Source organism: Pelecanus crispus, chromosome 6, assembly GCF_030463565.1.
Source record: "Pelecanus crispus isolate bPelCri1 chromosome 6, bPelCri1.pri, whole genome shotgun sequence".
Lineage (NCBI taxonomy): Eukaryota > Metazoa > Chordata > Aves > Pelecaniformes > Pelecanidae > Pelecanus > Pelecanus crispus.
The window spans coordinates 69,842,047-69,866,861 of NC_134648.1; the positions used below are offsets into that span (position 1 = coordinate 69,842,047).

A 24,815-nucleotide genomic window follows, 5' to 3' on the forward strand; every position below is an offset into this window, starting at 1 on the left:
TCAGACATGAAGCTCCCAGCCTGCAGTCATCAGTGCAAGAACTGCAACGTGGAGTTCCACATCTCACCCCCTTTGCCCACTCTCACTCCAGCCTGCTCAAGATCATGGCTGCAAGATCAGCAGGGGGCCCATGAATCAGCATTCTCCAAATTCACCCACGCTAAAGGGCCCTGAAGACCAGGGGCTGTGTTTTCAGTAGCATCAAGACAGATTTGAGGCTGAATCTGATGGCACTGGGTAACTCCAACGCAGCCCTGGCCATTTGCTTCACACAAGTGTATCTGTGTGCCCCATCATAACGGGAAAAGAAGTCTAAGGACTTGCTCATAGTCATTAAAGTGACTAATGATGAACCCCATGCCGCCCACATCTCCCTCGTGCTCGCAAATGCATCACCACCATGATGGACTGTTCCACTGTCTGAACTTCACTGCAGTTCAACACAGGTCTGGGTATTTGGCACGAAATTCTCCAAGGCAAGACCTGTCGCTCACTGCATTAATATAACATTTCAAAATCACACAATTGCATACAGAAAAGGCATTCACAGGCACGATCGCTGCTCCGTTGGTTTTGCTACCAAGCCAGCCCAGCAGCCCTGAGTCCATCTCCTCCAAGGGAGAGGTGGGACACACATGACCTGTCTGGCAAGGTTTTCAGCCTCAAGGGCTCTGGTTGTGCTCTCCTCCTCCCTGTCACTAGACAGATTTGGCACCTGAATAGAAAAAGGAAAGATGCAATGGAGTTTGCAGGAATCAAGTCAGGAGTGGTTTCTGCTCCTGAAGAAAAACACCAGGAAAGGGCAGGAGGGTCATGTGCATTTAAAAACCAAGAGATCCCCCCAATACACAAACCCCGCTACACAACATTCCTAAGTTTTGGCTAAACCCTTTAAACAGCACAAACTTTTAGTTATAAAGAAACAACTTTATAAATCCCTTTGTAATTCTTGCAAGGAAATAAAGTAAAAAAAAGGTAAAACTTTCCCCAAAACCTTGGCATGAAAAGCAGCATTTTAGGCAAACATCACAATCATTTAAGAATTTTCCTTGTCTTCCCCAGAAAAGACTCGAGCAAATCACCAGAGTTCAAATGAGATGAAAGAAATCCCATTCTCTTGATACAAAGTCTCAAACCTGCGATTCAAATTTTATGAAATAAGGCTTAAGCAAAAGCTACTCAACCCAAAGCTTAAAGACCTATCCCAGCTATGTGGGGCAGGGGACAGCTCTGCTCACTGTCCAGCACAGGGTCAGGATCCAGCACTGAGCATGGTCCACAGATGTGTTTGTCAGCAGAGCCAGTGTCGCCTTTAGTTTCCTGGGAAACTCATGGGAAAGCCAGGCTGCTAAGCTTACTTTGTAAAAGCTTGTTGTATGCATGGAGCATTAAGCTCCTACAAGTATACTAGAAACTAAAAAACCAAATGGAACTGTGTTGCATTCTTGAAGAACATCAAGAAATCCAAGCTGGAGACCAAGAGTTTTTTGCTGATTCTGTTACCAGCAATGGAAATGATGGATTTACGAGTTTGCTGATTTAGGAGGAAATGCTCTTGGAAGTGGAAGCGATCAGAGCAGGTATCTCCAGACAAGGAAGAAGACCACCTGGCAGAAAAAAACCTCAACACATCCCGCAGGTCTACCCAATGCAACAGTTCATGGTGCAAAGTAGCACCAGCAGGACAAGCAGAAATGAATCCCTTGTCAGCTGGGGCCAAATTAAATCAACCCTGCCTTCCGGCTGGGCTAATATGGTTATACTGCTCATTTTGATCAACATCAAAATTGCACCACTGCGCTCTGCCGTCTACCAGCCTCTTGGACTTCTCCAGCATGCAGTGACACTGTGCTGTGTCTCTTGCCTTAGCAGCAAGATGGCCCCCAAACAGACACAGTTGGGTTTTTTGCTGAAAGCACCTTTTAGTTGCTTAATGCTGTCTCTCCTTTCGACAGCACATCAGGGCTCCAGAGCAGAGAGCAGCAGAGATTTATCCTCACTTGATTTCTACTCATGCTTCTGTCTTCCAACACAACATTTTTCAAATACAGTTGAGGTGCTACAAAAAATATGGCAAAACCCCATGATGGCTGGATTCTCGACTAGCCTCACATAAAAGCAACATCTACGAGGGCTTTTTCCCATTGCTTCTGGGGAGCAGGGAGAGTAGCTTCTTCCTCACCCAAAACCAGCATCTTTCCCCCAGTCTTTGGAACTGGTATGAGAAACAGATGATCGGAATAAGAAGATCAATGGGTTGCCAACAACAAAGCCGTGGCAATGGTAATAACCATCCGGTGTTCACCTGTCAACATAGTATAGGCATAACGCTACTCCCTCAAGAAGAGAGGCTTTACAAAGAGCACAAGGTGGGGCAAAACCCTGCTATAATGCTCTGTCCAGTGGAGGAGGGATCCTGGGCTTGGACTAGGTAGGGACTATCTCTTGGAGAAGAAGGCTGGGTCACCTGGATTCAGAGCATTCAGAACAGTAATACTCTGCCATCGGAGCAGCCTCAGCACACAGAAATCAGCTCATGAAAGAAGAAAAGATCTGCAGCCAACGCAACAGTGAGAAAGTCTTCATAACTTCTGCCAGAGGCATTACAGCTCTACTACCGCCAGGCCCACTTCGAGAAGGACCGAAGCACCGAGCTGGAACAGAAGGTGCCTTCTAGGCTTGTTTATCTTACATGGAGGAAAAGCCAAGGGAACAGCTTGTATTTTTGATTTTGCAAAATAACTCGTTTGGGGCAAGACTGGCTCAAAGCACATGGAGCACTTTATCAAAACAAAACAAGTGGGAAGAAGGTCCCTTCCTATCGGTCAACCAACTATAATCTTCTGAACATGGGAAGAAATTCCCATCATCTGAAAACATGCTCAGAAGGGGCAGAAGCAGTCAGCAATGGAGAGGTCACACAGTCCTTTGTGAGCAATATTTTCCCATGGCATCTCGAAACATAAAAGGAGAAGACTAAAAAAAAAAATTATTATTTTGTTTTCCTTTTCAGGCACCATAGTGCTGCACATTCTTTAATGTGCGGCTGGGCCTCAGCTCTGAGGACATGGGCAGTAGAAACTTGTTTGAATCAGGAATATTTTAGCTGCAGGTTTTTATTAAAGAGTTTGCAGGAACAATCAGGAAAACTGAAATTAGGTATTTTAATCTGGTTTTGCAATTATAGTTTTTAGTTTCTCATTTGTTGGCAATCACTAAAACATGTCAGTTGGTGATTTAAAATTTAGCCTCTCCTCTTAAGTTTGGCAAAACTTTTTGATAGCCAAGAGCACAGGTTACACCTACATGCATTTAACAAAGAACATGATCAGCATTTTCACTTTTTATTTAGAAAACGATGGCAGACATATTATATTTAATAATTTGCAAAAACTTATTAAATGATTGGTATAAAGCTATAGATGGATGGGAATTGGAATTTAATTAAAATGTTTTCGTTACACGCGATCTTCAGTGCATTGGATTCATGAAGAAGAAAAGTAAGATAATCAGAATGTTTTGTATTTGAAGCCAATGCATTAAACACTGGAAACACCGATCTGTACCTACTGAAATAAGCTGATTATTTCTGCCTTCTGTTCCCTCCAAAACTTTACAAGTAGCAGATCTCAGCCACGTATCTTTTTTCTTTAGTTGGTGGAATAAGAAAAAAACTCTCCTGCTTTTTAAAATCTCCACTAACAAACTAATGAATGGACTTTTTTTTTTAATTTCAGTCTCTCCCTGCACCTGCAGATGATGACCCTGGTGTCGGCAGTTCCCTGTACACCTGCACAGGCTCCAGGTACATCACCAGCAACTTCTGCCTCTGCAGTGCTGCGACTTTGCTTCGCAGTAGCAAAGATATATCCGTTCAATGTATTTTTATTTCATGGTATAACACACTAGTGCATTAAAGATTTAACATTTCAAATTTAACATAAAGGTTTCACTTGTTTGATTTATTAAAAACCCCACTTCTTGTTTGATTTATAAGAAAACCCCTTCTTGTTTGATGTAGGCTAAAAAAGAATGGGACTTAGAAGACTAACAACCAAGCTTTCCACAGATACATTTTAAGTGAGTATGCGCATTGGTGCTGAAATAGAACTATTTAAAAAGAAAACACAAATAAAAATCCAAATGTGAGTCTAGGACCTAAGTAATAATAATTATCCCCAAAAAACCCAATCCCTCTGGGTTTGCCTGCCTCTCAGTCACAAACACTCAATGGACAAAAGGCAGTTTCTCTTGCTCTCAGCGCTGAAGAGCCAGCGCAGGTACTACAGGGAATAGCAAACCCGATTTTATTCTTCCTCAAGGACCTGGAGCTCGATAGCCACTTAAGCCCTGCCTGCAGCCTCCGCTCCCGGCGCTGGAGGAGGCAGGAGAGCGCAGCTTGGCTCGCCGATCCCCGTTGAGTCTTCATGGCCACAATGAGAGAACAGAAACCAAGCAAATGGGCTGGACCACCAGAAAAAAATACCGAAACCCAAAGTGAGCACTGTGGTTATAACTGACTGCTGTCCTTCGCGTCAAATGAGACTTTAGCATCATGCGACCTCAGCATTCCCGCGGACCGCGGTGTCTCGGGGTGGGGGGGAACAGGCAGCATCCTCGCCACCTTCCGCATGCATTCAGTGCCGCTTCTGCTCGATACACCCTCACATCCAACCAGGGATTGCCACCACTTATTTACCCTTTTTTAAAAATTCTTGTATTGAAACACCGCAATTTGAAAAGGAGATGCTCCAGCCTGGATAAGGAGTATTGAGCTAGTGTGGATTTTGGCTAAGAGGAGCTGGTCCTTGCACCCTCTTGCAGGCATCCTCCTGGAATGGATGTGTCCAGTAAGGACACCAGCTCTGTAGGATAATATTGAGTCCCTGCCTGTCCCCTTGGTAAATACAGGCCTGTAAATGTCACCAGCACGTCCAAGAGGCATCTTGCATACCACCCCTTGGGTGCCGGGGCCATGCCACCTCAGCTCCTCTCGCCAGGAGAACCAAGCTGTGCCAAGGTGCCCCAGGATGGTGGCAGGGACCTCGGTGGGTCTGGACACCGGGGATGGGAAGAGTCCCTGCGCGGGCTCGGCAGGGGAGCGAGGAACGGGACTCCCCAACCTCAAACCTTGCACGCTCCCAAGCCCCCAGCACCACGCCAGAGCCAGAGCCTGCCTGCAGCAGCCCCTTCCCAAGAAAGTTTGGTATTTAAATTCAACGCCTCCATGCTAAGCTACCCCAGAGCAGTTCAATGAGTAGCACAACTCACGACAGATCAAATACATATACAGCTGTGCTACTTAACAAACATCGCCCCGGACTCACACCTTTCTAACAGTGAGTTGTAAAAACTGTGCTTCCAGGCATTAAAAATGAGAACTTCTCTCCCGGTGTCTTTCCAAGCAGAAAGGGTATAGTAGTTGAAAGGCTATATTAGTTAGACCCATTATTTGACTCACAATCCTTAGAAAATAGGTACGCCTTTATCCCGGGTGCCCGTAATAACCGGAGCCTTCTTCCAGCAGCCAAAAACCTCAACCCTCAGTAGGAACTGACTTTAGCTATTTAAATGTTTTATAAGTTTTTTTTTTTTTTCAGTAATTGCAGAAACTTTTCCTAATCTGACATTTGTTAAAACCCCTTATTAGAAATTATGCAGCCACGGAAAAAAAATAAGGGGGGGGGGGGGGAGAAAAAAAAAAGAAAAAATAGAATAAAATATAAAATAAAATAAAAATGAGCTGGCTTCACAATTACCAAGTCAGCCCATGCAGCCCTTCGCTATTGTATGGAGTGGCATAAACCCCCCGGCGGCCTATCAGCTCCCTGGCAGGCAGGGGGCTGCGCTATTCAAAGCGAGAGATACAAGCTGCAGGGCAAAAACCTGGCAGCTCCCATCTGACCCCCCAATCCCCGGCTGGTGACAGCTCCAAGCTCCATGGCAAATTAGCCCTTCTCACATTACAATTGCAGGAGACAGATTCCATTAGCGGTATCTGAAATTGAGTGGAGAGCTGCTCCGTTATCAGACTTGACTCATAAGCGCCGCTATTAATCAGAGCTATGATAGCATTTATATATTTCAAGCTATCTGCCGCCGCTGTGATATTCTGCTACAAAGGGTTGATGGGACTTAGGGAAGGGAACAATGGAGCTTTCTGGGAAAAGCAGAGTAAATCAAGAAAGTCTGTGACTTCCGCACATTCTGAAGGGATTGCGGTTTACATAAATTTTCTCCCAATTGGAGATTGAGCTCTTCCTCATCTTACACATGGGATTTAGTTGTCACTCAATGGTAACAGCTGTGAAAAGGTGAAGCGGCCCACCGCTCAGAATATTGCCTCCGCTTTTAAAGCAATTAACCCATGAACAGGAGGATACCTGGTGATATCAAAGGGATTAAGCCAGGCAGTGCATTATTAACATTTCCTTGAACTAATTCTAACTCTGACTAGCTGTCAGAAAAGACTCTTCAGTCTTTAAAAAAAAAAAAAAAAAAAAAAAAGAGAGTTTTTTGCCCTGCTTCTCCCCCCCCCCGCCCAGCCCTTCATAACGAAGCAGAGTTATTGCAGCCTAATGTGCCTACTCTAGAGCAAAATTTAAATGAACAGATTTGGTAACGTCTTCAAACAGACTGAACTCAGCATCAGTTTATTATGGGGACAAGGGGAAAAAATTATATCTCTCTCTATATATAGAGATAGAGAGAGAGAGAGAGAGAGAGAGAGAGAGATGATCAATTAGCCAGAGGTCACAGTAGATATTCTTCTAAAAGCAAATTAATACTTGAGTACCTTCCTTTCTTCTCTCCCTCCTAAAACTTCGTAACTACTTATTACAAAGCCCAGCTGCTTTTGAAATGGCCAAGATCTTCGCGTTGTGCTACAATGGCAATAATCTACAATAATCTGTAATCTGGAAAAATCCAAATATGCCCTGTAAGGAGATTCCTCCTTCCCCAAAGCCCAGTATTTTAATTTCCCATGACAGTCGAGCTGGCACCCGCACGCCAGGCGGGAACGGTCCTCTCTCATCCCTCCATCTTCCCCAAACCATGCCCAAAAAAAGGAGTCAAACTGTTTGGGGACGCCTCCTGCTCCAGCAAACCTGAGTACCCCAAGGACATGGAGTATTTCCCTACCCCTCGCAAGCAGCAGACAACTTTTCCCGGCACCGGTTAGATTTAAGGGACCATCAGCCATGAGGTCCCTCTGGGGATGGCCATGAGGGTGACCCATCCTCCTGGTGCTCCAACACGCCTGGTCCTTCTCGGGAACCTTCTCAGGAGAGCTCCAGGACACGCATCACTGGAGCAAGAAACCTCAGAACCGTCAGGATGGTCAAGTGCCATTTCCAAAACATTTTGATGACTTCAAAACGATCAAATCATTTTGATGATTTCATTATACAACACGCCTACCGCTCCTTTTTGTTGGCGGTGGGAGAAGGGCTGACTCCGGTTTTCATATGCACCCAGTGTGTTGCTTGGAAGGTCTGGGGGGCAGGGAAGTATATATATATATATATATAAAAATATATATATATACATAAGTCCAAAACTTAACACAATACCCAGAGCAGCAAACCGAAGAGATGTGAACTGCTTAATTTAATGCAACATTTTCCCTCTTTTTCAAAAACCTGCGTGCAACTTAGCCAGAATAAAGCCGGCTAAAACTTACCAGAAGTATTTGGGCAATGACACCTTCTACTCTGCTACTGCCCCTGCAATAAATTAGCTTTGTATATTTAGGTACAGCAAAGCAGCCGAGCTATGAAAGGTGTATACATTGAAAATGAAAAAAAAAAATGCACTTAAAGCAGGGCAAAGCATCCTATTCCTCTTTGCAACAGAGAACGCAAAGAATGCATCATCTGTGCAGAAAATGACACTTTGGCAATCATATTATAAGAAGATAATTGGTTTACTTTGTAAACTTGCTATGCTTTGCCTCCCACAGTAAAACAAAGAAATAGTTGTTTAAAGAAACAATCCTATAGCCGCACTTGCTGCGTCCTAAAAACATAAAGCAGTTCCCCCCTCTTTCAAAGCAAAGATGAATTATTTGCCTCAGTTACAAGCAGTCCGAGAAAACTCTTTGTAAATGCCATTTTACGATAATTACAAGCAATTTATTAAAGACTGTGCAGAGGGGGGGGGGAAAAAAACATATTTGAGAACTAATTCAAAGGAGTAAACCGCTCGTTCGGCAATAGTCTGGATTACTGACAAAAGGGCTTTTTGCATCACAGCGGTTCGACATAATTTTGTTTTAAGATGCACAATCCGGGCTTAAAAAAACCCAATATAACGAAATGAATAACAGAAAAGAACAGAATGAATAAACAGACAAGAAGTTGGAGTTGCTTCCTATCGACCCCGGCAGCGTCTGCGCGGAGCATCCTGCCAGCCATCACCTGGCAGAGGAGAAATCTGTTTAAGGAATAAATTCGATCCTAATCCCGCACGCGCCGTAACATCCCAAACACCACCCAGCCGCGGAGGGAACCACCACTCTTTCCTTAAGCAGTAAAAGAAATTGTCCCGACCTGCCGAGGAATAAACTCGGGAAATGCCTCTTAAACAAAAAAGAGTCAATGGGGAAAAAAAAGGGAGAGATTTACTGTACGGGGCTGCTGGGAGGCACAGAAAAACCCCGCGAGGGTAAACAGCAACCCTGCCTGGCTGGTGGGGAGAAAAGAAAGGTTTTAGAGGTTAAGTTCAGGTCAGACGACAAATGAAATTGTAACAACCCAACTGACATTGTATAATGTCTTCTTCCACTCGATCAATAGGGCAGCGTCAGCCCCATTACCATAGAGATGGCTTCCTCCCCGCTGAAGGGTGGCTATTGTTTGAGGAGAGAGATTTGCCACTTGAACCGTGTTGCTCCCGAAGGATGTGTACTTCATCAATTATTTGTATTCCTAACATCTACATATTTTCATATTAGCATCCACATTTCATGCGGCAAGAGGAGCAGGTGCTTATTTTTCCTCTGGTACCTCGCGGGGGTCACCCCATCAGCTAAATTTTAATTAAAACACAAAAATGCGGGGGGATTTGATAGACCGGTTTAGATCCTTTGTGAGTACGGACAAGCCCGGTTAAAACCAAAACACGCCGCCTTCAGATAGTTATGGCTTTCACGCAGATGGTGCCAGGAAACACTTTCTGAAAGATTTTTTTTTTAAAGTAGATGGCAATAGAAAGAAGAAACTTTTTTCGCTAAATGAATGTCATAAAAAATATATCCATTTTAAAGTGCTTAAAAGGAAAAATATAACACTGTAATTTGGAAATAAAACTGACCTACAATACCTTACAATTCATTTCCAAAAAAAATCAATCGCTGCTAGGCTGAATAATTGATTCTGTCAGTGCCTTGTATCTACGAAATAATTTTCTATAAGTCCTAATAGTTTCTATCCTCTCTCAGTTCCAGGTTTTCCGTTCTTTCATGCAAGTTTTAAATTTGACAGAAGCAACATCTTCCAAATCCAATTAAACAACAACCAAAAAAATTAAACCTCTAGAAGTGTAAAAATAATTCCCAAACTTAGTTTGTCATTCCTCTCCTGCATTCTTATTTCTCTAAAGCAACGATCGCGTCATTTCATATGCACAAAATGGGCACGTAAGGAACTGTCACACTGGAGTTAAAACTAAAAAAGCGGGGCAGATCTTCACGGTAACTGTAATAACGGGAATAACCATAATTAAAAAACATCAGAACCCAATATTAAAAACCTTTAGTAACTCCTTGCAGGAGTTTTTAATATAATCAAAACGAGTTGTGCTCTGATGCTGCGCCTGGCACTGTGCACGGGAGGGCAGCGCCACTTCCAGCTCCCCAAATATACTGTAAAATACAGGATATTAAATTAAATAACGCCGACTTAATTACATGTATTACCCAACAGTAACAGCAATCACTTTAAATGCCTATAGAAATGTTTAGGAATCACTTAAGCAATTCCAGTAGGCGTGCTTTGGAACTGATGCACTGCTATGTGAAAGGTGATGTGCAAAAAGCAACTCCTCTTCAGCAGAGGAAGATGCGCCCAGACAGACGGGGCCCGTGGACCGAAGTTTAAGTGAACTCAGGGCTCTCGGGCTGTGCAGGATCTGGCCCCCCCCGTTTATTCCTGGGTTTATTTCTAGGTTGCCCTCGCTCTCTGGGAAGGTTTCCCCGAGGGGCAATGCAGCTCTGGAAACGGGTGGGAGAAAAGGGCTTTCGTCAAAATAATCTCGCCCTGTCTCATCCCGAAGCGCCCCGATATCATTTCAGATTTCACTGTTTGCAGCCCAGAAACGTGCCCCGTTTTCCCCGCAAAAGAACATCAGAAATTGTTTGTACGGGTTGCGATAATCCTCTCAAATATGGGTCAGGCCGAGGTTAAGAGCAGCCAGAACTTGCACATCAAAGACGAGCGGGGTTAACAAAATCCCCAACCACGTGCGCATCCCGATTGTTCCCTTTTTCTCCGGAGGTTAGAGGTCCGGAGAAAACGGACGGGCTGCGGCCGGCCCCCGCCGCAGACGGCAGCGCCTACGCCGGGAAGCGGCCGGCGCCCGACGCTCGCCCTGGTCCTTGGGTACCGCCGGCAGGCAACTGCCCATCCGCCTCCGCCGGGAGCTGCAATTAAACCGGGTTCACGGTTTCCCGATAGGTGAAGCTCATCCTGTTAATTTAAACAGACCATCTGCATCTTTCGAGAACGACAAACTTCATTAGTTCTGGTTAGTTAAACCGAGCGGTGATTTGTGATAATGAGCCTGAACAACCTGTCACGTCTGCGTAAGGGAAAGGGCGCACTTTTAATTATTATTATTATTATTTAACAGAAAGAAAAAAAAAAAAAAAAAAGAGGAACCTTTTTTGTGCAGGAAAGAAGGTCAAATTCAGATTAAACCACTGTTAGGTTAATCAGAGGAACTAATTACAGCAGGAAAGGGCCGGGGGGAAACGCTAGTCCGGAGGCCAGAGGGGAACAGAGGGAGCCTTCGGAAACGTCCCGAGCCGACGGGGAAGCGCCCTGCCAGCATCACGCCAACGAGAAAACACCCCCCACGACTTTACCTGAAAACCGTGTAAAAAAGCAAAGAGGCGGCAGCTGCTCCCAACAAGCCGCAGAGGAGATTGACTCGGTAGGCGGGGGAGCCGAGGGCCAGCAGCCCCGTCGCCAGTTTGGCCAGCAGCGTGAACAGGGGGTAGCCGGGAGGGTGGGCGACCTACGGACAGATGGATATGGGGTTAAAAAGGGGTGAAAATTCTATGAAATCGAAAGGAGAGCAGCACGCCGGGGTCCAGCAGCAGGAGCCGGGGAGGGATCTCCGAGCGGCACCTCTCCCCGACCCATCCTTTCGTACCAATTTGAGCTCCGCAAATATTTTTCCGTAGTGGCTTTGGCTCCACGCCTCGCCCATAATAATGAGGCGGCGAGAAAAGGAGGTGCCACGTTTCATTAGCGTGCCTTAAAGGGCTCCTTGTTTGGGTTCACAGTATATTAGGGTCATTCAAAAGGCTGGGGTTTTTTTGTTTTGTTTTGTTTTTTTTTTTAAAAAAAAGCAGCCTCTCAACTATTTTATTGGTTAGCAAGTTGAAAGACCACACTGCTATCGGATTACCACCGCGCTGACAGTCCTAAGGTCTTGCCTAAAGGGATCATGCACCATAATAAAGTTTATTAAATAATAAAACTTATTAAAATTGTTAACCCGATTTATTTTATTCTCCCCAGCTTATACAAAATTTGGGTTGATAATAAGCCAGCTACTGTATATACAGTAAAGCCTTTGCTTTATAATTTAGTTTAATTGGATTTAAAACTTGAAGTAAATTGTCGCGTGCTGTACTTATAAGTTAGTAAAAACTGTGGTTTGAAAATAAATTAATCTACTTTACTCCATGCTTAATTAAACTTCCTTAATTCCTAAAACTGTTAATGAGAGCATTGATTAAACAATAAAACTAATACTTACTCCAAGCTCATATGCGGCTGTGATCAGCTCCCCTGTGAAAAAATAATGTAAAACCAATAATTACTATTAGGAAATGACACTCCTCCAAAGTTTTCAAAATCCAAATGCTTGCATTGGGGTTTTGCATTAATTTGACTGGATAAAACTGTAAATCTGTAGAGATTTAACAGCATGAAATTTTCTAAGAATATTTTCTCCCTCTGATGTCATTGCACAAAATATCTTTTGTATGTTTTCGCGAGACTTTTATGAACAGATAAGTGAAAGTATAGGTAGGCTCGGGTAAAGAATGGCCCGAGATATTAAAAATGCAGACATTTGTGCATATTTTCAATTTAAAACCAACTGACTCAATAACTTTCAAGCACTACAGTCTGCAACGCTTAAGCTGCATTGTCTCTTAAAGAACCCGGTTGTTTCTCATTAAAAAACCCCACAGCTTTATAGTTTTAAAGAGGGGAAAATATAATCATTGATCGTGCAAATCTGCATCCCCGTACTTGGGAACGCCGCTCTCCCTCAAAGCTATAAAGCAATTCCTGCAGCATCTGCTTCGCAAGGAACTCTTCTACCTGTCAGCGGGTGCTGCATCCAGCAGCCGCTCCCATTAGAAACACCATTTAGATTTTGCATTTCATTTGTATTTTATGCCAGGACAAATAACTGCCACAAAAAGATCCACGTTAGCATAATAGTTAATACTACTTGGCATTTTTAGAGCACTTGACACTGAAGCATTTTGCAACGCTCCTGAACGGCGTATATTAAATATATTCAATAGGCACAACGCATTCAGGGACGAAGGGCAAAACCAAAGGGCGACGAAATTAAAAATTACGGCTGGTTTTCCTTCTTTCCTTCAAATTTCGTGATCCAATTTTGCGGTCCTGCTAATTTTGCAAGTGCCAAGGTCGCGGTAGCTTTGTCCCATCATTAGACGGTAAAGATGCAAAACGAAGGGCGCTGTTGGCATTAAATGCTAAATTCACAGTGTTTTAATTTCTAGACGTTATTACTTCCTTACCATCCAACGCAAAGGAGGACAATTGTACAAATGGCACCTTTAAATCCTGACATTAAATTAAAAAAGGTATTTTAAAAGGAAGATGCAAGTCAACCCACTATTGCTGTTCGTCACTGCTGTAAAATTACAGCTATCGCCCCACGCCAGCCCGGGGGACAGCCCTGAGGCTTTCTGCACAAAACCCTCTCAGATGTGGATTTTGCCACCCTTGCAAACACCGGCTATTTTTATTGCTACTCTGTTTTTGGAAAGTTTCAACCTATTGCAAGACAGCCCGAAAAAAAATTGGATGCAATGGGAAAACCATCCATCCCGAGCTGAGCCCTTCAGCGTTCAGCAGCTCCGATGTTTCCAGGGCACGGTGAGGCTGGGAAGGAATCGATTCCTCTGCACGCCGCAAAAGATGATGCTAATAAAGGAAACCCTAAATTCGGCGTCGTGGGGGTTCCCCAGCGTGCCGGCACGTGCTGCTCTGTGCAGCGGCTGACGGTGGATGCCCATCATGGCATCGCGGGGACGCTGCTGCCGAGCCAGGCATGGCTTCACCTTCATTAAAATCCTTCTGGGATACGGCAGTATGTGCATCTAAAACGGCACTAAAGATTAAGTTCATGCACGTTGCTGTGATCTTGGTTCGTATCACAGGCAAGAATAACCCCAAAGCAATACAGACACAAACCAACCAGAAACCTGGGGGGAAAAAAAAAAAAAAATACTGGTGGATGCCATTTGCCAAGCTTTGAAAGCCAAGAGCACACCTTTGCCTCATAAGAATTAAGGAAAAAAAAGTAAGAAATCCTGCAAAAATAAGCTCCCAGCTCTGCAGGCCTGTTGAATTCCAGTGGGAAAACCAAAGGGAGCGCATAACACCCAGCACTGCAGGTAAGGTTAATTCTCCATCTCCCACCCACGTACCTGGGCATCGCTTACAGCCGCTGTGGGCTCTATGAGTGAAGATACGGGCTATGGAAGCGCAGAGCACTTCTTATTAAATGACAAAACACACGAAGGAAGACTACAGCATCCAAAAACTTGATTTCAATATATTTCTCGTGAGAGAAAACGACCTGCAGCATCTTCAGACGCTGGCTCAAATGGAAGAGTTTATTCCTGCATAATCTTGGTGTAAAATACATTTCTGACCGTCCGGCTTGATTCCCTGATAAGGGTGTTCAGGTGACAGGCCCAACGCTGCCTGAAAAAAACTGATTTATCCCCAGCAAGTATCCCCAGCAAGGTTGGGAGCTGGTGTCTAAAACATCAGAGGGAAGGTTTGGGTTGGGTTTTTTTTTTTTAATTTTAACCTGAGTTTATTTGATCCCTTTTTAAGCTGTTTTAACATCTGTGGATGTTTCCGAATTAGCTCTAAAAGTCATTCTCTCATTTCTTTATTATAATGTGAAGTCACACGAGAAAGCTGCCGATGCAAACACCTATTGCCTTTTACGTTTTAGGATTACTGCAAACTTCAGGAACAATTAAAAATATAGGGGTAGCTTAAAAATAAAATGAAATAATAATAGGCTCCCTGCCTGAAAGCAGATAGAGCAAATCCTTAAGCACCTCTTTACTCACACAAGTAGCCTCAGTGCTTTTGATGGCATAAGTTTGAGCCCCGTGCTCAGGCACGGGTAAGTTAATCGCCTCGAGCGGGACCGTGCACAGACCTTCCAGGGGACTCCAGCCAGGCAGCAGCGCTGAAGCATCCTGTGGGCTGCTCGGGCCACGAGAAACCAGGGGAATAACCCAAAAAAGTCTTAACACAAGACAACGGGGTGGCTGCTGGCTGGGACAGGCACAAGAGGACAGCGGGGATGAGCCCATCTCCGTGCAGCTGCAGTAAACACGTACAACACAGGCGGCAGATTTAGAAGAAAATGAAAAAAAAAAATAAAATAAGGAGAGACAGGGAGCGAGGGCATGGGGCCAGCCAGGGGATTTCACAGAATCATAGAATCGTTTAGGTTGGAAAAGACCTTTAAGATCATCCAGTCCAACCATTAACCTAACACTACCAACTCCACCACTAAAGCAATTAAGGGTAAATTTCCTCTAATACATTTCCCTCTAACGTGGGTTGCTGGAAGCCGTGTTTGCAGGCACGCACCTAGGTAGTGTCCTTGACACCTCTGACAAAAGTTATTAGCAGAGGAGCAACACACGCTGCACGTGTATACATGCATTTCTATACACACAGCTGCTGTGCTAGGAAGAACCCAGATGACTGTGGAAATTAGGGAAAGAGCAATCCCCCTCCTGCCTCCAAAATGGGATAAAATAACCACAATAACCCAGGGAAAGTGGGGTGAACCCATGCCTGTGCTGCTTGGCTGCTCGCGGTATGTACCGGGATAGTTCACATCAAGCAAGGAACGGATCCCAGCACCAATTCATCACTGAATCAGGAGAACCCACATCTCACTTTGTAAAGGGTGCTAATGGTTATTTGCATCCCGGAGGCAAAACCCAAGCTCAAGTACAACTAAAAACCAGGTTCCTGAGGCTTTGCGCAGCACAAACGGCTCGGAGCGCAGGCACCCCGTGTGTTCATAGACGTGCGTTTCCCGTCAGGGAGTACTTTAAACGACAAAATGGTTAATAGCTGTAAATATATCAATCATCACACATTAACTGATGCAACCAGAAGGAGCAAAGCCAGCCCTGTTACAAAGTTGGGAGCAGAAGCAAAAGCCATCAGGATGCACGCTGGCCAGCCTAGCCAGGGCACGCCTGCACGCCTCGTCCAGAGCGCGGGATGCAAGGTCTGCAGAGAAGGGATTTAAAAAGGAATTCTTTTAACGCAGCTCTGACAACAGGGTGCCTCCGATCCAAACACGGGCAGAGGGAAAATGGACAACACAAGGTTGCATGAGCGTCCATCTACACACCACAACCCCTGCTCTGAGAGCCAGCTAACCAGGACAAGCTTGGTGCAATGAAAACACAGCTCCGTCCTGTTATCTTTAAATCAAATACCCCTCACTTGAATCCCGGCTCAACTTTATGTTCGTGTGCGAAGAGCTGTGCTGAATACACGCTGCCTTATACCCAGCTAGACAAAACCATCCCGCTTTTACCAAGGAGCACTCTCTTTCACGTAACTCTAAACAAAAACTAACAGCAAATTGCAAGGAGTTGTAGTTAAAACGTGTATCTCTCTCCCCCCACACATACGGAAGCTGTAAAATATATGCATCCATTAAAAGCCCATTTATTTATAAGGAATTTTATGCACTGCTTGGATCCAAAACCAGCAATGGCCAAGAGGCATGGAGTTAAACAGACCCACTCAACACTCTACTGGGATATGAAAGAAGTATGCTGGGTATCTAGTCCATCAAAAAAAAAAAAAAAATCAAAGCATCACCTAGAAAATCCAAGCCCTCCTATCCCTAAATCACAGCTGCACACATGCTACAGAAGGCAGGCAGATTTTTAAGCAAGACCAGACTAAACCAGCAAAACCACAGGACCAAACAGGAGAATTTTTTCCCATCTGGTGGGATCAGCACCACAAAACACAAAACATCGGATGGTTTGTCACTGTTGGCAAGTCGCATTTCCAGACAGGCAGATCCAGAGATTTCACTGCTGCATTGGCTGCGGCTGCGCAGGCCAGAGAAAGCGACGGCCCGAGCAGTGATACCACATCTGGCAGGACAGCACATCTGCCTGTGACACCACCAGCCGTCCCCAGGGCTCCTGACTAAATCCTTCGCTGAAAGGCTCGGGCAGAGGCGAACTATTCACTGCAAAGCGAACAGGCGGTGAGGACAGGATCAGGTCAACACAGGGTGGCCAAAGGGCTCCAGCCCTGAGGGGTGGCCATGCTGCACCGGCCCGGAGGGGACAAACCCCTGCGGCGCGACAGCGATGCGCCAGGCTCGGTGGGGCGAGCACCCCATGGGGGGTGGCAGTGCCCCAGTTCTGGGGGTCTGCACTCCGGTATAGGGTGTCTGTGCTGCAGCCGCCTCTGGGGATGAACCAGCCCCTATGGGGAGGTTCAAATGCACCCACCGCAATGGGGTGAGCACCCCACGCAGTGACTGCAACGCACCAGTGCCTGTTGGGGTGCAGCCCTGTGGGATGAGCAACCCTACAGTGGCGGGGTGTGCAACCCTATGGAGCGACAGCGATGCAGCAGCACCTATGGGGGAGAAACCCTATAGGGTGACAGCAATGACCAGCTCCTAGAGGGTGAGCAACCCTATGGGGTGACAGCAGCCCTATGGGGTGACAGCAACACACCAGCCCCTATGGAGTGAGCAACTCTATGGGGTGACAGCAACCCTATAGGGTGACAATGATGCACCAGCCCCTAAGGGGTAAGCAACTATATGGGGTGACAGCAATCCTATGGGGTGACAGCAGCCCTATGGGGTGACAGCAATGCACCAGCCCCTATGGGGTGAGCAACCCTATGGAGTGGCAGTGACACACCAGCCCCTATGGGGCAGAAACCCTATAGGGTGACAGTGATGCACCAGCTCCTATAGGGTGAGCAACCCAATGGGGGTGACAGCAACCCTATGGGGTGACAGTGATGCACCAGCCCCTATGGGGTGACAGCAACCCTATGGGGTGACAGCAACCCTATGGGGTGACAGCGATGCACCAGCCCCTATAGGGTGAGCAACTCTATGGGGTGACAGCAACCCCATGGGGTGACAGTGATGCACCAGCCCCTATGGAGTGAGCAACCCTATGGGGTGACAGCAACCCTATGGGGTGACAGCAATGCCCCAGCCCCTATGGAGTGAGCAACTCTACAGGGTGACAGCAACCCTACGGGGTGACAGCGATGCACCAGCCCCTACAGGATGAGCACCCCTACACGGCGCCCGCGATGCACCAGCCCCCGCAGGGCGAGCGTCCCTACGGTGCCACCTCCCCGGTGGGGTGACCGCAGGCCCCGGCCCCGCGGGCGGCCCCGCCGCCCCCCCCCTCACTCGCGGGCGGGCTGGCGGCGCTGGGTACGTTACCCGCATCCCCGCCGGGCAGGGCGGGCGGCAGCGTGGCCGTGTAGAGAGCCGCCACGGCAGCGCCCAGCGCCCCGGCGGCCCCGCCCGCCCCGGCCCCGGCCCCGGCCCCGGCCCCGGCGCCCATGGGCGCCCCCGCGCCAGCGCCTTCCGGGTTCGGCCGCGCGGGGCGGGAGGGCCGTACCACTCCACCGACCCGCGGGGGGAGCAGCCCCGCCCCGCCCGCCTCCCCGCTCCCCCCGGGCTGCCTCCCTGGAGCGCCCGTTATCAGGGCGCTCGGATAGGGAACAGGTAGGGCCGCGGGCCCGGTGGAGCGATTCGGCGCGGCCTTCCGCCCTCTTCCTCTCACCCCGCCACCCCCCCCGCCCAGCGGAGTTGGTACAGCCGGAGAGGGCGTGGCGGGAGGAGGGGGCGGCCCGCGGCGGGGCGGGACCACCGCGCGGGGGGGCGGGGCGAAACCACCGCGGGGCGGTGGCGGGGGGGGAGACACGGGAGGGGAGCGGGCCGCGGCCTTCTCCGCCGGCCCCCGGCCCTCCCCGCAGCGGGACCGAGCCCCCCGAGGGCCGGGGAGTGCGGGGCCGAGCAGGGCCCCGGCCCTGAGGAGGGGGCGCGGCGGGGTTGGCCGCGAAGGGAGGTGAGGGTGCCTTGGCCGAGGGTCGTGGGCGTGGGCCTGGGCCGGGCCGAAGGCCTCCCGACGCACCAACTCTTAAATTTATTTTAAATACCCCGCTCCCAGCCTGGCTCAGCGGCCTCTGCCCGCTCTCGGCCACCGCAGGGCCAGGCGAGCGGCTCCTCCACTGCTGCTGGAGCCGGGGGCAGCAGGGCGGGGTGCGAGGCCAGGCCCCCCAGGCCCCCCAGGCCCCCCAGGCCCCCCAGGCCCCTCAGGCCTCCCAGACACCCCAGGCCCCCCAGGCCCAGCCGCGTTGTCTCTGCCCTGCAGCTCCACGCACAAGCGTGGGGAATGCGCTGTGCATAGGGAATCAAGAATTATGCCCTGAACAGAGTTACACGAGATGCTGGTGAAGAAAAGGGTTGAAGGTGTCAGCGTGTGGAGTATTAAAAGCAGCGATTGCCGCTGCGGGAGTGGTTAAGGCAGGCAAATAGCGTCCTGAGACCTATGGATAGATGACTAAAGCACATCCCTGGAAAGCACTGTGGGATTGTACCAAAGAGCGGCGAGGCCATACCTGGAGAATTGAGACAAGTTAAAGAGAGGCTTTTGAATACAAATGAAAAAGGTGTAGAAGGGGGTAACTAGGATAATAAACAGCCTTATGGATTAGATCCGAGTGGAGATGTTAGAAAGTTAAGTTTGCATTTATTTAGAAAAAAAGAGTGGGATTAAGGGTTGACACGACTGAAAAACCGTGCGTCACATTCTGGGGACTGGAGAAGCTGGTGCCGAAGGACCCTTTTGAAACAGCCGGCATAAAAACCCCAAAAGGGCACGAGCCGAAACCAAGAAGGGTATTAAGGGAATTTAGGGAATCTTTTACACCCTCCAGCCGGTATGTACAGAGGCGGCGAAAGAGGCTGAAGAAGCGACCCGCTCAGAAGTTAATCGGGTTGCTTGAAGGAACTGGTATTCGAGGGTGTAAACGCCGGCTGAATAACGGCTGGGCCCACGTGGCTGCCTTCCATCCAAAAGGCAACCGCTTGGCTCTGCGGTGACCGAGTGAGCTTCAATATACTCAACTCGTTGGCAGGTTTCTGCCGTTATTGGCTGAGGTTCATCAGGGAGAAGAAAAAGATATGTTGCAATCCTCCGCCAGCCATTGTCACTATGGTAATGAGAGGGGGTCATTGTTCCCGCACCCGTTGGGGCTGCTAAAATGTAATTTTAGCAGCAAAGTGCGCAGTCTGTGTGTGAAAGCAGACTGGTGGCAAGGCTCTTTATCCGAAGTGTGGCTTTTTATTTTTCGGTATTTTTCTTTCTTTGTATTTAACTTGGAAAAGGCGTCCAAAGACAAATGTTAACCGTGGCTGATTACAATTATATTGATGGGGGAGGTAGCAATTTAAAGGCAAATATCGAAATGTGGAAGAATGGCTGGTAATAATATGGTAAGGACAAACTATTCTTTAATTGTCCTGCAAGTTGTTTTATACCTTTGTCATGCAGAAACTGGAACTTTTAGGGTGCCAGTTGACAAAGTACTTTGCTGTAATATGGTAGGGCAGGCTCACAACAGCCTTTATCTTATTGAATACTACCGCTGTTTCAAAGGCCAGGATTACAGACACACTTTATGTCGGCACAAACGCTTTGGGGAGTGCATTACCATTTTTCTTCTGTAAGCAGAAATCTATTAATTCACGAGATTTGACTCCCCCTTCTTCGCCCGGCATGACCCAGGGGTCCGACCAAGACAAGAAAGACACGCAGACCCTCTTTTTTTTTGTTTTGTCAGAGCCAGGTAGATATTTTTCAACTGTTTTCATTCGTGCTCTGGAAGTTGAGAGTTGTCCAAACCCAAGTTAGATTCACCTCGACGCAGAGTAACGCACAGCGACTCTGGGCTTTTCTCAAAGTCTTGAGGATGGGCTCAACAGCAATAAAACCAAAGTATTGCTTGGGAAAGAGGAAAAAAAAAAACACGCTAGGGCAAGTGGAAAGCATTTGAAAGCTGGGCTTGTGCTACACATTGATTTATTAAAAAAAAAAAAAAATCCCTGGAACTTGTAGCACGAGAGCATACTCTAGTGGCAACTGAGCAAAGAAAAGTGCTCCTGGTTTGTGCAGTGTCTTGATGGCGAGAAGCCTCCCACCTTTCCACGGGAGGCTGATTCTCCCCTATCTCCTCCTGCTTCGTGCTCTGCGCTCAGTTCGACGGGAAATACCCAAGGCAGGCAGAGAAAATAAACAGGAACTTCTAAAGTCATTTAAAAACACAGCTTGAGAACATATCTCCCAAAAATGGCTGTGTACTTAGAGAGTTGTCTTTTCACCAGGCTCTATTGCAGATTTGCTCCTGAGAGACGCAGTTTAGAGGAGGCAGGAGATAGGAAAAGGGAGAATAATACTTAAAGCAAATTCTGTTCACCCATGGCAGTGTCATTACAAACTTGAATGAGCACAGTTATTGCAAATAAATAAAAACAATAGACCAGAACCAGTTTTACATAAGAAAATACTGAAATACTGTTCAATTAGTCCTAAGCTTTAGTTAAACCTTTTCTTTTGCCCATCAGGTGATAAGGTTAATACAGAAAGCACTCAACTGCTGTACTTGTGTAACAACAGTCAGCATCCATTTAATGAACTTAACGTGTATACACATTTAGCAAAGCTTCAATATTGTCAGCACTGGGCTGGCACAGAATTTTAATGGCAAAGTAGCCAGCCCGGTCTTCATCGTAAACAATATCCCCGTGTAAGGAAAGCGTGTCCTCATGGGGACCATTAACAATACAAATAAGCACGGCTTCTATATTTAAACAAGAAGTTTGGCAATATTTCCACTGACAATGTATGCCTACCTGCAAAGCACAAAAAGGAAGATTATGCTACTTTACTTTTTGTTCTTAAGTGGCTTGAATAAGCTGCATTTTGTGACTTCTTGGAGGGGTTTTTTTGGGGGGGAGGGAGACCAGGCTTGTATCCCATGTTTACAGCAACATGCCTGCAGTAGCTAGACATGGTGCGGAGGGAACTTCCAAGTGGAACAAAGTAGAATAAAAGCACACGTGGTCCAGCAAGCATCCCTCTGGGCCTGACCTGCAAGCGCACATGGTCAGCACTGCTGAAGGGAGCGGCCTCCGGCTGCAGCCAGCCAGGCTGCGCGCGTGGGCTGGGATCATAGGATCATAGAATGCTTTAGGTTGGATAAGACCTTTAAGATCATCCAGTCCAACCAGTAACCTAACACTGCCAACTCCACCACTAAACCAATTAAGGGGAGAGTAGTAATTTCATGTTTCCTGGCTTGCTGGCTGGATTATTTTTAATGAAAGTAAAAACTGGGAATCATTAAGATTGGAAAGGACCTCCAAGATCATCAGTCCAACCATCAACCCAACACCACCATGCCCACTAAACCATGTCCCAAAGTGCCACGTCTGCCCGTTTTTTGAACCCCTCCAGGGATGGGGACTCCACCACCTCTCTGGGCAGCCTGTTCCAATGCTTGACCACTCTTTCCATGAAGAAATTTTTCCTAATATCCAACCTAAACCTCCCCTGGCACAGCTTGAGACCATTTCCTCTCATCCTATCGCTAGTTACTTGGGAGAAGAGCCCGACCCCCCCTCCCTGCCCCCTCCTGTCAGGAGCTGCAGAGAGCGATGAGGTCTCCCCTCAGCCTCCTCTTCTCCAGGCTGAACACCCCCAGCTCCCTCAGCCGCTCCCCACCAGCCCTGTGCTCCAGACCCTGCCCCAGCTCCGCTGCCCTTCTCTGGACACGCTCCAGCACCCCAATGTCCTTCTTGTGCTGAGGGGCCCAAAACTGGACACAGCATTCCAGGTGCGGCCTCCCCAGTGCCGAGTACAGGGGGACGATCCCTGCCCTGCTCCTGCTGGCCACACTGTTCCTGACACAAGCCAGGATGCTGTTGGCCTTCTTGGCCACCTGGGCACACTGCTGGCTCATGTCCAGCCGGCTGTTGACCAACACCCCCAGGATGGGCCACCAAGGACAGGTTTGGATGTGGCTGGTCACCCAAAGCACATGGGGACCTGTGCGCCTGGGTACGCCATGGAGGTGGCTCCTTGTGTTCTCCCTGGCCATCTGAGGGACCCAGCTTCCCGCGATTGCACTGTACGTCTGCTGTGATACCCCCAGTGCATTCTGAACACATCAAAATTCAAAAGAAAGGTGAAGGTCTCTCAGATATTATTCTAATCATGGCCATTTCTTGCGAAGCTGGGCAGAGGGGAGATACCCAAATCAGCGTGGGCGGTGGGAGGAAGGAGGAACGCGGCTGTAACCGGGGCTGCTGGCATCGTGATGGCTGTCGTCTGGCGTGGGGAAGGGGACCCGGGCGTGGTTGTGGTCGGAGGGCTGGGAGAATCCGGGTGCTCAGATCCATGGGATCCTTGGTGCCACCACTCACAGGACGGCTTGTTCATTATTTCAAAAACCAGTTTCACTTTCTTCCCCAAATAAAAAAATAGACTGAACTAATTTCCCTGTGCAGATCTCGTTTCCCATGATTTTGCAACTTTATAAGACAGGCTTTATCGTCTTGTAGAAGACCCTGCCTCCGCCGGTCTTAGCGGCATTCCAGCTGACTTTCTGACACACTGAGCAGTCACAGATCCATTTGTCTCAGCTCGTTTTCCCAGAACTCTGACAATCAGCTGTTTTTCTTAAACTAATATTACTTATTTATCCACATGCCTTACTGGCAGACTCAGATCTGGTGCCTGCTCTGCACAGCGACTCCACAAACGCGTTAGAGACCATCTTCTCACGTGTGCGGCTGATGGACCACGTGAAGGCCCTGTTCCCTTCATCCCTGGACCACTCAATTACTCTGTGATTAGTATTTGCCAGAAGGGAACACTTTTTACCACCGCAAAACACATTTAAATGCTTTTCTTTCTTCTTTTAATTAGAGGGTAGGACATCAATTGCCATGTTGCTGCTTTGGTGGCCAAACTCAGCCTGGCCCGAGAAATGCCCAAACACAGCATCTAGCTGAAGACCTGCCACAGCAGACGGTGCTTCAGGGGTCTCCAGTGGTTCAAATTTTCTTCACCTATGTTCACAGTTCCAGTAAAACTCATCAGATAACTCATTTAGGTAAGAATTTTTCATATTACATCCAGTCCTCTCTGTTTCATTGCTATTTATTAAGCTGTGATCACATTGTATCAGCTGAGGGTCATGCTCAGGGAATTTGAGCAAAGGAAGAGTGTCAAGCAGGACAGGAATTGCACTCTTCATAATCACTCTCCTCACCTGAGTTTACCAGTGCCTTCTTACCTAGGCCTGCCATATCTTCATTGTGTTCTTGCATTGAACAAATCCCAGGTGCTGCTACCAGTGGTTAAGCTACCACAGGTTGTCTTTTAATCTAGTTGGAAACCGATGGAGCTCCAGAGTCAGTTCAGAAATATGTGTTCTCCCATAAGGTCATTGTATTGGTCTCATTATGGTAAGGTTATAATAGGAACCTTTACTCCTCCAGCCTATTCTGAGGAGATGAGGTTACTGGCCAGAACTGTGATGTGTTGATATATGGCCAAAATTAACTTGTGAAGATGCTGAACAACAGCACATAGTGTAGAACAGCAGGAGAGAAGGTGATCTAAGATGCACTTCAGCCAAGGACTCCCTTCTTTTCACAAATAGACTGCTCCGCAAAGAAGAGGTTCATGTCCCAGCACCAGGCATGTGGCTCCTAGGAGGAAGGCAGTGAGAAGCCTTATAGCTAGGCAGAGCTAGGACTGTGCTTATAACCACTCTCTGGAGACATATAGCCGTGCCTCCTCCTACAGTTGCAAGTTAGAGCTGCTGCAACTTTGAACTCTGGCGAGACAATGCTGCTAAACCTTCAAGAGAAGGGACTCGCAAGGTGTCCTGGTTTCAGCTGGGATAGAGTTAATTTTCTTCCCAGTAGCAGGCACAGTGCTGTGTTTTCGATTTAGGATGAGAAGAATGTTGATAACACACTGCTGGTTTAGTTGTTGCTAAGTACTGCTTATGCCAGTCAAGGACTTTTCAGCTTCCCATGCTCTGCCAGGCGCACAAGAAACTGGGAGGGGGCACAGCCAGAATAGTTGATCCAAACTGACCGGAGGGCTATTCCATACCATATGGTGTCATGGGCAGTATAGAAACTGGGGGGGGTTGGACGGGGAGCAGCGATCGCTGCTCGGG

General features: G+C 47.6%; 1 protein-coding gene across 1 annotated transcript in view; it reads right to left on the minus strand.

The window, feature by feature from the left end:
• The window catches only part of TMEM260 (transmembrane protein 260), a 35,507-nt gene extending 17,389 nt beyond the window's left edge, over positions 1-18,118 (minus strand). The window contains exons 1-3 of the mRNA XM_075713066.1: positions 17,995-18,118; positions 11,989-12,020; positions 11,087-11,238 (exon numbers count right to left, since the gene is read on the minus strand). Of these exons, the coding sequence (XP_075569181.1) occupies positions 11,087-11,238; positions 11,989-12,020; positions 17,995-18,118 (308 nt within the window). The remainder of the gene's footprint in view (positions 1-11,086; positions 11,239-11,988; positions 12,021-17,994) is intronic.
• Positions 18,119-24,815: the final 6,697 nt, after the last annotated feature.